This window comes from Coregonus lavaretus, assembly GCF_964263955.1.
Source record: "Coregonus lavaretus genome assembly, chromosome: 6".
Lineage (NCBI taxonomy): Eukaryota > Metazoa > Chordata > Actinopteri > Salmoniformes > Salmonidae > Coregonus > Coregonus lavaretus.
Genome location: NC_139993.1, coordinates 61970629 through 61988128, shown reverse-complemented (window position 1 = coordinate 61988128; position 17500 = coordinate 61970629). Strand labels below are relative to the sequence as shown.

The 17500-nt window shown below is 44.4% G+C and overlaps 1 protein-coding gene across 1 annotated transcript in view; it reads left to right on the top strand.

The window, feature by feature from the left end:
- Positions 1 to 17500, top strand: part of LOC311131101 (anosmin-1-like) — a gene marked incomplete at its 3' end in the record, with an annotated part of 145612 nt that overhangs the window by 122042 nt on the left and 6070 nt on the right. The window contains exons 7-8 of the mRNA XM_084163914.1: positions 2378 to 2586; positions 7459 to 7594. Of these exons, the coding sequence (XP_084020040.1) occupies positions 2378 to 2586; positions 7459 to 7594 (345 nt within the window). The remainder of the gene's footprint in view (positions 1 to 2377; positions 2587 to 7458; positions 7595 to 17500) is intronic.

The window sequence follows — 17500 nt, the reverse complement described above, 5'->3', positions numbered from 1 at the left end:
TGGTCGAATTGCTGCAAAGAAACCACTACTAAAGGACACCAATAAGAAGAAGAGACTTGCTTGGGCCAAGAAACACGAGCAATGGCCATTAGACCGGTGGAAATGTGTCCTTTGGTCTGGAGTCCAAATTGGAGATTTTTGGTTCCAACCGCAGTTTCGCGTGTGGGTGAACGGATGATCTCCGCATGTGTATTTCTCACCGTAAAGCATGGAGGAGGAGGTGTTATGGTGTGGGGATTCAAGGCACACTTAACCAGCATGACTACCACAGCATTCTGCAGCGATACGCCATCCCATCTGGTTTGGGCTTAGTGGGACTATGTTTTGTTTTTCAACAGGACAATGACCCAACACACCTCCAGGCTGTGTTAGGGCTATTTTACCAAGACGGAGAGTGATAGAGTGCTGCATCAGATGACCTGGCCTCCACAATCCCCCGACCTCAACCCAATTGAGATGGTTTGGGTTGAGTCGGACCGCAGAGTGAAGGAAAAGCAGTGTGCAAAGCTGTCATCAAGGCAAAGGGTGGCTATTAGAAGAATCTCAAAGATAAAATATATTTTGATTTGTTTAACACTTTTTTGTTTACTACATGATTCCAATGTAGATGTTACGATCGTCGTAAGAACCGGACCAAGGCGCAGCGTGATAGGCGTACATCTTTTAATGAGTACTTAATACAATCAACAAAACAACAAAACGATACGTGAAGTCTAAAGGTTCACAAACACAAACCTATAAAGAACAAGATCCCACAAATAACTGTGCAAAACAGGCTGCCTAAGTATGGTTCCCAATCAGAGACAACGAGCAACAGCTGCCTCTGATCGGGAACCACCCTGGCCAACATAGATCTAAACGATCTAGAATAAACACATAGAAACTACAACATAGAAACTAACACCCTGGCTCAACATAAAATAGTCCCCAGAGCCAGGGCGTGACAGTAGAAAATAGTAAAGATAAAGAAAAACCCTTGAATGAGTAGGTGTGTCTAAACCTTTGACTGGTAGTGTAGATTCAGCTCGTATATTATACACCGTCACACTGTGAATGGACTGTACGTGTTTAGTGTGGAACATTGCAGAGATTTTTTTGAGCAATTTCAGGGGCACCTTTTTGTGAGTGGAATAAGTGAATGTTTGACTAGATGATGATGTATAGTATATGTCCAACGTTCAAGCTGACCAAGAACCATGTCGGTCGAAGCGCTGTCACTGCTTCACTGCTTCAATAAAATATTTAACATTTCTGGGGCAGCAGAGAATTTATTTTCATTGGCATCTTTTATTTGTAGAAGTACAGTAATCACTATCTTTTCACAATATACTAACCTCTCTTTCAACTCTTCTGTTGTGATACCCCATTAGCTCAGTAACCTCTCCTTCACCTTTTCTGTCGTGATACCCCATTAGTTCAATGACCTCTCCTTCACCTCTTCTGTCGTGATACCCCATTAGCTCAGTGACCTCTCTTTCACCTCTTCTGTTGTGATACCCCATTAGCTCAGTGACCTCTTCTTCACCTCTTCTGTCGTGATACCCCATTAGCTCAGTGACCTCTCCTTCACCTCTTCTGTCGTGATACCCCATTAGCTCAGTGACCTCTCCTTCACCTCTTCTGTCGTGATATTCCACTAGCTCAGTGACCTCTCCTTCATCTATTCTGTCGTGATACCCCATTAGCTATGTGACCTCTCCTTCATCTCTTCTGTCGTGATACCCCATTAGCTCAGTGACCTCTCCTTCACCTCTTCTGTCGTGATACCCCATTAGCTCAGTGACCTCGCCTTCACCTCTTCTGTCGTGATACCCCATTAGCTCAGTGACCTCTCCTTCACCTCTTCTGTCGTGATACCCCATTAGCTCAGTGACCTCTCCTTCACCTCTTCTGTCGTGATACCCCATTAGCTCAGTGACCTCTCCTTCACCTCTTCTGTCGTGATATTCCACTAGCTCAGTGACCTCTCCTTCATCTCTAATGTCGTGATACCCCATTAGCTCAGTGACCTCTCCTTCACCTCTTCTGTCGTGATACCCCATTAGCTCAGTGACCTCGCCTTCACCTCTTCTGTCGTGATACCCCATTAGCTCAGTGACCTCTCCTTCACCTCTTCTGTCGTGATACCCCATTAGCTCAGTGACCTCTCCTTCACCTCTTCTGTCGTGATACCCCATTAGCTCAGTGACCTCTCCTTCACCTCTTCTGTCGTGATATTCCACTAGCTCAGTGACCTCTCCTTCATCTCTAATGTCGTGATACCCCATTAGCTCAGTGACCTCTCCTTCACCTCTTCTGTCGCGATACCCCATTAGCTCAGTGATGTTATAGGATAACGATGAAGAGTACTAACCATCCCTCAACTCTCTTTCCCCAGACCCATTCCCCCCAGAGGCCCCCCAGAGTGTTCGTGCTGGGAACGAGACCCAGGGGAGGGACGGCAGCAGTGTAGGGGTACAGATCCTCTGGGACCCCCCCAAAGAGGGAGACCTTCCTGTTCACCACTACAAGGTCACCTGTAGCGCCCGCCACGCCCTTCGCCCCTCGGCACAGGACAGAAAGGACAACGCCCGGGTCACCCAAGGAGTAAGAGAATACACACAAACATTCTATTTTCTCTACAAACTTTAAACAAGGGAGCCCTACTAAACTATCCAAGCTCGCTCAACTCTGTAACCCTTGCCTGCAAAAACAATGCACTCAGATCTACTGTAACTGCATATGCCGATGTGTGGCTGTAGTCACCCTTCTCAGAGGGAGTGGGAGTGTGTGTGTTGTCTCCTGCTGTTTTGTGCAGACTGCAGAAGTCATGCAGGTGCTGTAGCCGTACAGAGTTACACACATGGCAGCAGCACCTGGGGTTTTAATAAAGTGCTGTCCTCTGGAGTTATTTCTCTACAAAAGCTCAGAGAACAAAAGCAGCAGCTGCGTGTTTTATGGTAACTTAACCGTTCTCCCGTTAACCAACGGCTCTCGCATGGTTCTGATTACCATATTGGATTTAACTAGTACACCCGACTTCTGGTGCGAGGCAACGCTCCATTTCACAGAATATTCTCGGATAAAGAGCTACTGTTTTACATTTACATTTACATCATTTAGCAGACGCTCTTATCCAGAGCGACTTACAAATTGGTGCATTCACCTTATAGCCAGTGGGATAACCACTTTACAATATGTTTTTTTTTTGTTGGGGGGGGGTGGGGTAAGGGGGGGTAGAAGGATTACTTTATCCTATCCCAGGTATTCCTTAAAGAGGTGGGGTTTCAAGTGTCTCCGGAAGGTGGTGAGTGACTCCGCTGTCCTGGCGTCGTGAGGGAGCTTGTTCCACCTTCATGTGGCAGGTGAACCAAAAACATGTCAACTGAATGTGGTTTAACTGCGTTATAATTAGACTCCAACGACTCTTGTCAAACAACACGGAGACTGAGATTTAGAAAACTGATTGATAATAATGTGAATGATGTGTTGACCTCAATTTAGTATTTTATTAATAATCATGAATATACACACTTCATTTAGCTACCAAACACACACACACACGCACACATGCACACACACACACACACACACACACACACACACACACACACACACACACACACACACACACACACACACACACACACACACGCGCGCACACGCACACACAAACACACACACACACACATACACACACACGCACACACACAAACATACACACACGCGCACGCACGCACACACACGCGCACGCACGCACACACACACGCGCACACATACACATGCACACGCACACACACGCACACACACAAACACACACACACAAACACACAAACACACACACACAAACAAACACACACATACACACACAAACACACGCATACACTCACATACATGTTCGCATACACTCACATACATGTTCGCATACACACATATGCATGCAGCCATAGGAACACATCACCCTCCCATCTGGATAGGAACACATCACCCTCCTATATGAATAGGAACACATCACCCTCCCATCTGGATAGGAACACATTTCATCCCTCTCATACTGTAGGCCCACTTATATGAACCAGACTGTTGATCAGGCTGTTGATCAGGCAGTTGATCAGGCTGTTGATCAGGCTGTTGATCAGACTGTTGATCATGCTGTTGATCAGACTGTTGATCAGGCTGTTGATCAGACTGTTGATCAGGCTGTTGATCAGACTGTTGATCAGACTGTTGATCAGGCTGTTGATCAGGCTGTTGATCAGACTGTTGATCAGGCTGTTGATCAGACTGTTGATCAGGCTGTTGATCAGGCTGTTGATCAGACTGTTGATCAGACTGTTGATCAGGCTGTTGATCAGACTGTTGATCAGACTGTTGATCAGGCTGTTGATCAGACTGTTGATCAGGCTGTTGATCATGCTGTTGATAGCAGTGCCAAGCAGATTCCCTCCACCCTATCTTGGCTTTCTCCTCTTGTTTTCTCCGAAGTTAAGAGTCCATTTGTCGCTGTTGCAGAGGTAGACAGCTTCTAGTAATGGCAAATCAGAACATGTCCACGGCTGCGGTATTACAGACCAACACAAATCACAATCCCCCTGCGTCTTTCCACACACCCGAGCGCACACACACAGAGACGGCTGTAGTGGAGTGTATGTTTTGGCTATACATAGGGTTCTGCTGAGGGGAGGACGGTCATAATAACGTCTGGAGTGGAACAAATGGAATGGCATCAAACACATAGAAACCATAGTAACCATGGAAACCATGGAAACCAATGTATTTGATACCATTCCACTCATGCCGCTCCAACCATTACCACGAGCCCATCCGTCCCCAATTTAGGTGCCACAAACCTCCTGTGATAGGGCTATGGAAATACTCAACCCCACTTTCACCTAACTCTTAGCGTTGCATTAGCATCTCTTGTTATCTGTCTGTCTATCATGTTTTGTCTACCTATGAACCAGGGTAAATGAGCAGTCAGGAACACTTTCAACCTTATTTTGATGTGCTGTCACTCAAACACATAATGGAAAACAGCTCACTCTCTCTGTTTGTGTGTGTGTGTGTGTGTGTGTGTGTGTGGAGATTATCAATCAGGATGATAGAGTCAGAGATCACTTCCAGCGGTCGCTCAGAGTGGTGGTATGTCTGAATGATTTTAAACTGGCCAAAACACTGCCAGTCCACAGATGATGGATATAGCTCTCTTGTTAAAAGATGCCCGTCATGAGAAGCAGAGAGTTGATCTGACCCTTTGGCCTGTAATGGGTATTCTCAGCTAACAGCCATGGTTCCATACCTGGCTAGCCTTCATCAGTCAGGCTGGGCACATAAAACACTTACTGGCAGCGTTTGGAACTGTGTCGAACGGAGCGCTATGCTTTGTTCCAATCATAGAATTAGAATGGATTCTAATGCCATGGGTTCTGGTTCTAATACTGTTAAACAACTTCCTTCCTTCTTATTCTTCATGGTATATGACCTGCCTGAATAGGGTTCCACAGCCATAAGGTTATTCATAGAAGGTTGCTACTGTAGGACATGGACCTGCGCTTTCTAAGATCAATGAAACAGTTCATGGCCTTCAGGTTGATGTAAGCTTTGTGTCAGCAGTGCAGTGGCTAGAAGTGAGTTTATGGGAGGAATTAGTTTGAAAAGATGACAGCCTTGAATGTCTGTTCATCTCACGGGACCAACACTTTACCTTTATATTTTTGTTCAGTATGTAAACGCAACATGTAAAGCGTTGGTCCCGTGTTTCATGAGCTGAAATAAAAGATCCCAGAAATGTTCCATACACACAAAAAGCTGATTTCTCTAAAATGTTGGTTTACATCCCTGTTAGTGAGCATTTCTCCTTTGCCAAGATAATCCATCCACCTGACAGGTGTGGCATATCAAGAAGCTGATTAAACAGCATGATCATTACACAGGTGCACCTTGTGCTGGGGATGTCTCAAGTTTTGAGGGAGCGTACGATTGGCATGCTGACTGCAGGAATGTCTACCAGAGCTGTTGCCAGATAATTAAATGTTCATTTCTCTACCATAAGCCACCTCCAACTGCGTTTTAGAGAATTTGGCAGTACGTCCAACCGGCCTTACAACCGCAGACCACGTGTAACCACGCCAGCCCAGGACCTCAACAGCCGGCTTCTTCACCTGTGGGATCGTCTGAGACCAGCCACCTGAACAGTTGATGAAACAGTGGGTTTGCACAACCGAAGAATTTCTGCAGAAACTGTCAGAAATCGTCTCAGGGAAGCTCATCTGCGTGCTCGTCATCCTCACCAGGGTCTTGACCTGACTGCAGTTCGGTGTCATAACCGACTTCAGTGAGCAAATGCTCACCTTTGATGGCCACTGGCACGCTGGAGAAGTATGCTCTTCATGGATGAATCCCGGTTTCAACTGTAGCGGGCAGATGGCAGACAATGTGTATGGTGTTGTGTGGGTGAGAGGTTTGCTGATGTCAACGTTGTGAACAGAGTGCCCCATGGGGGTGGTGGGGTTATGGTACAGTATGGGCAGGCATAAGCTACGGACAACGCACACAATTGCATTTTATCTATGGCAATTTGAATGCACAAATTCCTGAGGCCCATTGTCGTGCCATTCATCCGCCGCCGTCACCTCATGTTTCAGCATGATAATGCACGGCCCAATGTCGCAAGGATCTGTATACAATTCCTGGAAGCTAAAAATGTCCCAGTTCTTCCATGGCCTGCATACTCACCAGACATGTCACCCATTTAGCATGTTTGGGATGCTCTGGATCGACGTGTACGACAGCGTGTTCCAGTTCCCGCCAATATCCAGCTACGTCTCACAGCCATTGAAGAGGAGTGGGACAACATTCCACAAGGCACAATCAACAGCCTGATCAACTCTATGCGAAAGAGATGTGTCACGCTGCATGAGGCAAATGGTGGTCAGACCAGATACTGACTGGTTTTCTGATCCACGCCCCTACCTTTTTTTAAAGGTATCTGTGACCAACAGATGCATATCTGTATTCCCAGTCATGTGAAATCCATAGATTAGGGCCTAATGAATGTATTTCAATTGACTGATTTCCTTATATGAACTGTAAAATCTTTGAAATTGTTGCATGTTGCATTTAAATTTATGTTCAATGTATTTTAAAGGCTAATTATACCAAAAATGTGTATAAAACCTGTATGAACTGTATTTATAATAATTATATGACAATATTTTAAGGTGACAATTTCTGAAATATTACATGCCTTACTTTTATTTTCCTGTATAAATAAGTAAAAGCATTACCTCTGCCTCTACTGCCATTCATTCCAATTAGATTGGTTTGGATTTCTACCTGACCAAGATGGCTGCCATTATCATACCATTCTGGAACTTTGAGGGTTGATGATATAGCTCCTCTAGTAATTGAATAGGATTTCTATGGTGCTGTGACTATAATGACTATGTTGTGTCTGTGTATTATCTGTGTCTCTGTCAGGCTGTGTGTGAGATGGATCTCCAGGGTCTGCTGCCAGGTACCTCTTACCTGATCCAGGTCCAGGCCATCTCCTACTGGGGACAGAAACGCCTGAAGAGTGGCCGTGCCCAGCTCACCTTTACCACAAAAACTACAGGTAAACTACTCACCTTTACCACTCAAACTACAGGTAAACTACTCACATTTACCACTCAAACTATAGGTAAACTACTCACATTTACCACTCAAACTACAGGTAAACTACTCACCTTTACTACTCAAACTACAGGTAAACTACTCACATTTACCACTCAAACTACAGGTAAACTACTCACATTTACCACTCAAACTACAGGGAAACTACTCACATTTACCACTCAAACTACAGGGAAACTACTCACCATTACCATACAAACTACAGGTAAACTACTCACCTTTACCACTCAAACTACAGGTAAACTACTCACCTTTACCACTCAAACTACAGGTAAACTACTCACCGTTACCATACAAACTACAGGTAAACTACTCACCTTTACCACTCAAACTACAGGTAAACTACTCACCTTTACCACTCAAACTACAGGTAAACTACTCACCTTTACCACTCAAACTACAGGTAAACTACTCACCTTTACCACTCAAACTACAGGTAAACTACTCACCTTTACCACTCAAACTAAAGGTAAACTACTCACCTTTACTACTCAAACTACAGGTAAACTACTCACCTTTACCACTCAAACTACAGGTAAACTACTCACCTTTACCACTCAAACTAAAGGTAAACTACTCACCTTTACCACTCAAACTACAGGTAAACTACTCACATTTACCACTCAAACTACAGGTAAACTACTCACCTTTACCATACAAACTATAGGTAAACTACTCACCTTTACCATACAAACTACAGGTAAACTACTCACCTTTACCATACAGACTACAGATCAACTACTCACCTTTACCACTCAAACTACAGGTAAACTACTCACCTTTACCATACAAATCACAGGTAAATATACCTTTACTACACAGTCGACAGGTAAATTAACATTCACTATACCAGAGAAAGGTAAGCACACATTGGATATCACAGCATAGGTAAATAAAAGAGGTTTAGCTAACCTTCACCACAGAAAATGGTTAACAGGCACAGTGAGTTGACCCTGGCTTTAAAGTCTGTATGAACTGCTGGGGTTAGAGTTGGTAGGTTCATGTAGGAGCTCTGGGTGTTGACTTCTACCCTGACCTGGCTGCCACCCCCAAACATCTTCCCGTGGCTATGCCTGACTGACTGCCTCCCTCTGGAGGCCAGGCTGAAAGACATTATCCTGACCTGGCTGCCTCCCTCTGGAGGCCAAGCTGAAAGACATTATCCTGACCTGGCTGCCTCCCTCTGGGGGCCAGGCAGAAAGACATTCCCCTCTCCCTCAGAAGCCAGGGCCTGGCTTGTATCAGTCCTGTTGATCAGAGCTTATCAACATCACAACGGTTGTGAGGTCATCAATAGGAGAGGGCCCTGGGGATCCCTCCCAGAGAGTACCATTTAACCTTTAGCCTGACCTTTTAGGTGGGTGCACAGACGCACAAACACACACACACACACACACACACACACACACACACACACACACCAGTATCCACCACATTCTGTGTTTTTTTTTTATGTGGTGGTTTCTGTCCTTAATTAGGTTACATAAATCCTCCCCACAATTCTGGCAAAAGCATTTTCAGACTCGCACACACACACCATGGGGGCTTTGGTTGAACACTCACAGCTTCCTGTTGACTTTGGTCAGTCCGACATGGACTCTTAATGGCAGGCTTAGTTATACTGCGAGCTCAATCAATTTTTTATAAAGTAACTAAAACATGCATGTTGTTTTCCTATGGCCCAATTATTATACATTTTCCTGTAAGTCAGCTAATTCTTATACGTCTTACATTTTTTTATTCATTTATCAGCACCTGGTGTTTCACTCATTATCAGCACCTGGTGTTTCCCTCATTATCAGCACCTGGTGTTTCCCTCATTATCAGCACCTGGTGTTTCCCTCATTATCAGCACCTGGTGTTTCCCTCATTATCAGCACCTGGTGTTTCACTCATTATCAGCACCTGGTGTTTCACTCATTATCAGCACCTGGTGTTTCACTCATTATCAGCACCTGGTGTTTCACTCATTATCAGCACCTGGTGTTTCCCTCATTATCAGCACCTGGTGTTTCCCTCATTATCAGCACCTGGTGTTTCACTCATTATCAGCACCTGGTGTTTCACTCATTATCAGCACCTGGTGTTTCACTCATTATCAGCACCTGGTGTTTCCGTCATTATCAGCACCTGGTGTTTCCCTCATTATCAGCACCTGGTGTTTCCCTCATTATCAGCACCTGGTGTTTCCCTCATTATCAGCACCTGGTGTTTCCCTCATTATCAGCACCTGGTGTTTCCCTCATTATCAGCACCTGGTGTTTCCCTCATTATCAGCACCTGGTGTTTCCCTCATTATCAGCACCTGGTGTTCCCAGTGGTGTAGCGCAGTTACTATTTTGCCATGAGGCTGAGAGAAAATGTTGCTATTTTAGAGCTCAGGGATTCTTGAAAGACGGGACAATCTCACATGCTATCACACCATGTAAAGGAACAACCTCATAATAAAAAATATATACAGTGTATATCAGAAAATGCAACTAACTGGATGTCAACTCAGTCAGACACAATAAAAGGCATTTCAATTTTTACAATTATTGTCCAACGGGGAAAGGGGATAACTAGTCAGGTGCACAACAGAATGCATTCAACCGAAATGTGTCTTCCGCATTTAACCCAACCCCTCTGAATCAGAGAGGTGCAGGGGGCTGCATTAATCAACGTCCACATTGGGTTAACTGCCTTGCTCAAGGACAATACAGCAGATTTTTCCACCTTGCCAGGTCAGGGATTCGAACCAGCAACCTTTCAGTTACTGGCCCAATGCTCTTAGCCCGCTAGGCTACTTGTGTTTAATTCTAACATTATCAGCACCTGGTGTTTCCCTCATTATCAGCACCTGGTGTTTCCCTCATTATCAGCATGGGTGGTCCTCTGTAGCTCAACTGGTAGAGCACGGCGCTTGAAACGCCAAGGTAGTGGGTTTGAGCCCCGGGACCACCCATACACAAAAATGTATGCATGCATGACTGTAAGTCGCTTTGGATAAAAGCGTCTGCTAAATGGCATATTATTATTATTATTTACTAACATTTATAGCACTATTTATAGCACTATTAAACGCTCCAGGGCTAATTTCGTTAGCATTTTGGCATGTTTTTCTAGATTTAGAACATAAAACAACATTTATAAAGCAAACATTATCGCTTAGGTCTTAAAATATTTTTGTAGAATATTGACACAAAAATATTGATGGAGTTGACAAGCCACTGACTGAGTTGACAACAGATACTCAAAACAGACATATTTTTGCCTCTAAAAATAAAAGTTCAATACAAACATTTGTAAAATATGGAAAATGTTTCATTTGAAAATCCCCAATAAAAACATTCCTGATTAATTTAGGATTTTAGACAATTCTGACAGAGTTGACCAAATCTCTGGAAACAGCTTTTAGGAATCACAGTTTTTAAATAAATATTATTTAAAGTCACATTGGGCTATTACAAGAATCTACATAAGAAAAATGTTCAGTTAATATCCATTATTGCCAGTTATTAGAATATTATAACTTTTTGGGAGAGTTTGAAATTGGGATCTTTTTCTTCGTACAAGGGCATTTCCAGGCTTGGGGGGGGGGGGGGGGGGGGGGGGGGGGGGTTGGGGGCCCCCACTCCTTGCGGGGGTGTGTGCTATGCCGGTGAGTGTTCCCCTCATTATCAGCACCTATTGTTCCCCTCATGTGGCCTTTAAAACGCAACTTGGATTGTAAAAATCTTTATGGATATGCATGCCTTATGCTTTATGCTGGCAGTAAGGCTCTTTGAATGGCAGGTCAGGCAGCAAAGATATTTATAGAAAAGCGGTTGACCTTCTGTGCTGAGGAATGGTTCTTTACTTGTACAGTAGGGGACAGGAGGAAAATACAGTGGGCCAATTGCAACCATCGAAAGCCACCAGATTATCGCCATCTGATCTCTCGTTAAACCATCAATATGCGCTAAAATCGCCCGCACAGCTGATCTCAATTGCAACCAACATTGGCCAGCGATTTGGTATTTGGTATTTTATTAGGATCCCCATTAGCTGTTGCAAAAGCAGCAACTACTCTTCCTGGGGTCCACACAAAACATGAAACATGACATAATACAGAACATTAATAGATAAGAACAGCTCAAGGACAGAACTACAATCTTTTTTTTAAAAGGCACACGTAGCCTACATATCAATACATACACACAAACTATCTAGGTCAAATAGGGAGAGGCGTTGTGCCGTGAGGTGTTGCTTTATCTGTTTTTTGAAACCAGGTTTGCTGTTTATTTGAGCAATATGAGATGGAACGGAGTTCCATGCAATAATGGCTCTATATAATACTGTACACTTTCTTGAATTTGTTCTGGATTTGGGGACTGTGAAAAGACCCCTGGTTGCATGTCTAGTGGGGTAAGTGTTTGTGTCAGAGCCGTGTGTAAGTTGACTATGCAAACAATTTGGGATTTTCAACACATTAATATTTCTTATAAAAAGAAGAAGTGATGCAGTCAGTCTCTCCTCAACTCTTAGCCAAGAGAGACTGGCATGCATAGTATTTATATTAGCCCTCTGATTACAATGAAGAGCAAGACGTGCCGCTCTGTTTTGGGCCAACTGCAGCTTAACTAGGTCTTTCCTTGCAGTGCTTGAGGTATCACTACAGACCCCCTGGTTCGATTCCAGGCTGTATCACAACCGGCCGTGATTGGGAGTCCCATAGGGCGGCACACAATTGGCCCAGAGTCGTCCGGGTTTGGCCGGTGTAGGCCGTCATTGTAAATAAGAATTTGTTCTTAACTGACTTGCCAGGTTAAATAAATGTTAAAAAATTAAAATAATAATAATAGTGGCCACCCATTCCAAAACAGACTGCAACTCTTTGTTAAGGGTTTCAGTGACTTCATTATCTGTGGTTGCTGATGTGTATATGGTTTAATCATCAGCATACATGGACACACATGCTTTGTTTAATGCCAGTGGCAGGTCATTGGTAAAAATTGAAAAGAGTAGAGGGCCTAGAGAGCTGCCCTGTGGTACACCACACTTTACATGTTTGACATTAGAGAAGCTTCCATTAAAGAAAACCCTTTGAGTTATATTAGATAGATTGCCATATTGTGGATTCAGAGCTAAGGTTGAAAAGCCATAACACATACGTTTTTTCAACAACAGGTTATGGTCAATAATATCAAAAGCTGCCCTGAAATCTAACAGTACAGCTCCCACAATCTTCTTATTATCAATTTTTTTCAACCAATCATCAGTAATTTGTGTCAGCGCAGTACATGTTGAGTGCCCTTCCCTATAAGCAGGCTGAAAGTCTGTTGTTAATTTGTTTACAGGGAAATAGCAATTGTATTTGGTCAAACACAATTTTTTCCAACAGTTTGCTAAGAGCTGGCAGCAAGCTTATAGGTCTGCTGTAGAACCAGTAAAGGCCGCTTTACCATTCTTGGGTAGCGGAATTACATTGGCTTCCCTCCAGGCCTGAAGACTGGAGGGAAGACTTTCCTCTAGGCTCAGATATGACATATTGGAGTGGCTATAGAGTCAGCTACCATCCTCAGTAGCTTTCCATCTAAGTTGTCAATGCCAGGAGGTTTGTCATCATTGATCGATAACAATCATTTTTCCACCTCTCCCACACTAACTTTACAAAATTCTAACTTGCAATGCTTTTATTTTATTATTTGTTTTTTTATGCATGAGTACGATGGCTCACTGTTCATTGTTGGCATTTCCTGCCTAAGTTTGCCCACTTTGCTAATTAAGTAATCATTAAAATAATTGGAAACATCAAATGGTTTTGTGATGAAAACGCCATCTGATTTGATGAAAGATGGAGTTGAATTTGTCATTCTGCCCTTAATTTCATTTAAAGTACTCCAACATTTTTTCCCCATCATTCTTTATATCATTGATCTTGGCTTCATAATACAGTTTCTTCTTCTTTTTGTTGAGTTTAAATAATAATAATATGCCATTTAGCAGACGCTTTTATCCAAAGCGACTTACAGTCATGTGTGCATACATTTTTACGTATGGGTGGTCCCAGGGATCGAACCCACTACCCTGGCGTTACAAGCACCATGCTCTACCAATTGAGCTACAGAGGACCATAAGTCACATAATTTCTCAATTTGCAGTAAGTCAACCAGTCAGATGTGCAGCCAGACTTATTAGCTACTCCTTTTGCCCCGTCTCTTTCTACCAGACAGTTTTTCAATTCCTCATCATGGAGCCTTAACAGTTCTAACAGTCAGTTTCTTAACAGATGCATGTTTAATTGGAAGAAGCAATTTCATAAATTCAGCAAGTGCAGCGTCTGGATGCTCCATATTAATCACATCAGACCAACAAATATTTTTTACATCATCCACATAAGTCACAGCAAAATCTTTTGTATGATCTCTTATACCCCAAGATGGCGTAGCAGTGCGGTCGTGTATTATGTTGTGTCCTCGTGTAAATAGTCAGTTTTTTAGTTTTTTTGTCTTTTTTCGTATATATTTCTCTATCTCACTTTCCATCCTTAACTAAATATACTTTCCTGCAACCCGCCTCACCCAATGTGGAACGGATTCTATTATTTCTTCATACCTTTTATCAAGAACCCACGACTGAAACTAGCCAGCTAGCCAGCTAACTAGCTACTTGCTAATAGCTATTGCTATTAGCCACCGTTAGCGGTCTTCACCACTGTCCGTGGCCTGCACTACCTACCAGCCAGCTCTAGCCTGGACAATTATCGGCCAGTCTGCACAGCGTGCTATCGACCCAGAGCATTTCGATTTTCTGCCGGAATCACTGAATCACTGGACCTTAACACAGGATCATCACAACTAGCTAGCTGCAACTGAATGGATGTTGTTGTTGGGCTAATCACCACTAATCACCACTTGTCCCAAAGCTAGCACCAGTTAGCCTTGAGCTAGCCTCGAGCCAGGCCCATCTCCCAGCTATCCACCTCTATGTCAACCGGACGGGACCTCCTAATGTCGACATGGAGCCCCGCCGATCCATCACGACTGGTCTGCCGACGTAATCGTCTGATGTAGTTTCAACAGGCTTTCCGTTGTGACGACCACGAAGATCCATCTGCTAGCACCAGCCCGCTAGCACGCGCAATCAACAGCCGTGCCTCCTGCTCACCTGTGCTGTAGCAGACTACGAACTGCTCCCGGACTTACCTATTGCTGTTCACTGGACGTTATGATCACTCAGCTACACATCTGATGCCTGCTGGACTGTTCCTTTACACGGTACCCCCCATCCTGTTTATCTGTTTAGCCTCAGCCCAAACTTTCGTCGCCATTACCAGTTGTTGTCTTAGCTCTCTCGAATAACATCTGTGATTGCTTTATGCCTCTCTCCCATGTCAATATGCCTTGCCTATTGCTGTTCCAGTTAGTTCTTATTATACAATTTCACTGTAGAACCCCAAGTCCCTCTCAAACTGCCTCAAATAGTTCCTTTGTTCCACCCCCTACACGCCGAGACAGGCTCAATCGGTGCCTCCAGTGATGCTATCTCTTTCATTGTTACCCAACGCTTAGGTTTACCTCCACTGTACTCATATCCTTCCATATCCTTGTCTGTACATAATGCCCTGAATCTTTTCTACAACGCCCTGAAATCTGCCCCGTTTATTCTCTGTACCCAACGCACTAGAAGACCAGTTCTTAAAGCCTTTAGCCGTATACTTATTATATTCCTCCTCTGTTCCTCTGGTGATGTAGAGGTTAACCCAGGCCCTGTAGCCCCCAGTATCACTCCTACTCCCCAGGCGCTATCATTTGTTGACTTCTGTAACTGTAAAAGCCTTGGTTTCTTGCATGTTAACATCAGAAGCCTCCTCCCCAAGTTTGAGTTATTCACTGCGTTAGCACACTCTGCCAACCTGATGTTCTAGCAGTGTCTGAATCCTGGCTTAGGAAGGCCACCAAAAATCCCAAACTACAACATTTTCCATCTAGATAGAACTGCCAAAGGGGGCGGAGTTGCAATCTACTGTAGAGATAGCCTGCATAGCTCTATCATACTATCCATGTCTGTGCCCAAACAGTTTGAGCTTCTACTTCTAAAAATCCACCTTTCCAGAAATAAGTCTCTCACATGTTGCCGCTTGCTACAGACCCCCCTCAGCCCCCAGTTGTGCCCTGGACACCATATGTGAATTGCTTGCCCCCCATCTATCCTCAGAGTTTGTACTGCTTGGTGACCTAACCTGGATATGTTTAACACCCCGGCCGTCCTACAATCTAAACTAGATGCCCTCAATCTCCACACAATCATCAAGGAACCTACCAGGTACAACCTAAATCCGTAAACATGGGCACCCTCATAGATATCATCCTGACTAATTTACCCTCTAAATACCCTCCGCTGTCTTCAACCAGGATCTCAGCAATCCTCACTGCCTCATTGCCTGCATCCGTAATGGGTCCGCGGTCAAACGACCACCCTCATCACTGTCAACGCTCCCTAAAACACTTCAGCGAGCAGGCCTTTCTAAATGACCTGGCCCGGGTTTCCTGGGATGGATATTGACCTCATTCCGTCAGTAGAGGATGCCTGGATTTTCTTCAAAGTGCTTTCCTCTCCATCTTAAATAAGCATGCCCCATTCAAAAAATTCAGAACTAAGAACAGATATAGCCCCTGGTTCACCCCAGACTTGACTGCCCTTGACCAGCACAAAAACATCCTGTGGCGTACTGCATTAGCATCGAACAGCCCCCGCGATATGCAGCTTTTCAGGGAGTCAAGAACCAATATACACAATCAGTTAGGAAAGCAAAGGCTAGCTTTTTCAAACAGAAATGTGCATCCTGTAGCACTAACTCCAAAAGGTTTTGGGACACTGTAAAGTCCATGGAGAATAAGAGCACTCCTCCCAGCTACCCACCTGCACTGAGGCTAGGAACACTGTCACCACCGATAAATCTACAATAATCGAGAATATCAATAAGCATTTTGCTACGGCTGGCCATGCTTTCCACCTGCGACCCCTCCCGGCCACCAGCTCTGCACCCTCCGCTGCAACCTGCCCATGCCCCCCCCCCCCCCCCCCCCCCCCCCCCCTCTTCAAAGGGGGTGACACTCTAGATCCAACTGTTACAGACCTATATCCATCCTACCCTGCCTTTCGAAAGTATTGAAGGCCAAGTTAACAAACAGATCACCGACCATTCGAATCCCACCGACCTTCTCCGCTATGCAATCTGGTTTCCGAGCTGGTCAGGGTGCACCTCAGCCACACTCAAGGTCCTAAACAATATAATACTGCGATTGATAACATACAGTACTGTGCAGCAGTCTTCATCGACCTGGCCAAGGCTTTGACTCTGTCAATCACTGCATTCTTATTGGCAGACTAAATAGCCTTGGTTTCTCAACTGACTGCCTCGCCTGGTTCACCAACTACTTTTCAGAAAGAGTTCAATGTGTCAAATCAGAGGGCCTGTTGTCTGGACCTCTGGCAGTCTCTATGGGGGTGCCACAGGGTTAAATTCTCGGCCGACTCTATTATCTGTGTATATCAATGATGTCGCTCTGCTGCCAGGGACTCTCAGATCCACCTCTACGCAGATGACACCATTTTGTATACATCTGGCCCTTCATTGGACACTGTGTTAACAACCTCCAACGAGCTTCAAGCCATACAACACTCCTTCTGTGGCCTCCAACTGCTCTTAAATGCTAGATAAAACTAAATGCATGCTCTTCAATCGACGCTGCTTGCACCGCCCGCCCGACTAGAATCTCTACTCTCGGCGGTCTGACTTAGAATATGTGGACAACTACAAATACCTAGGTGTCTGGTTAGACCCGTAAACTCTCCTTCCAGAGTCACCATTTAGCATCTCACG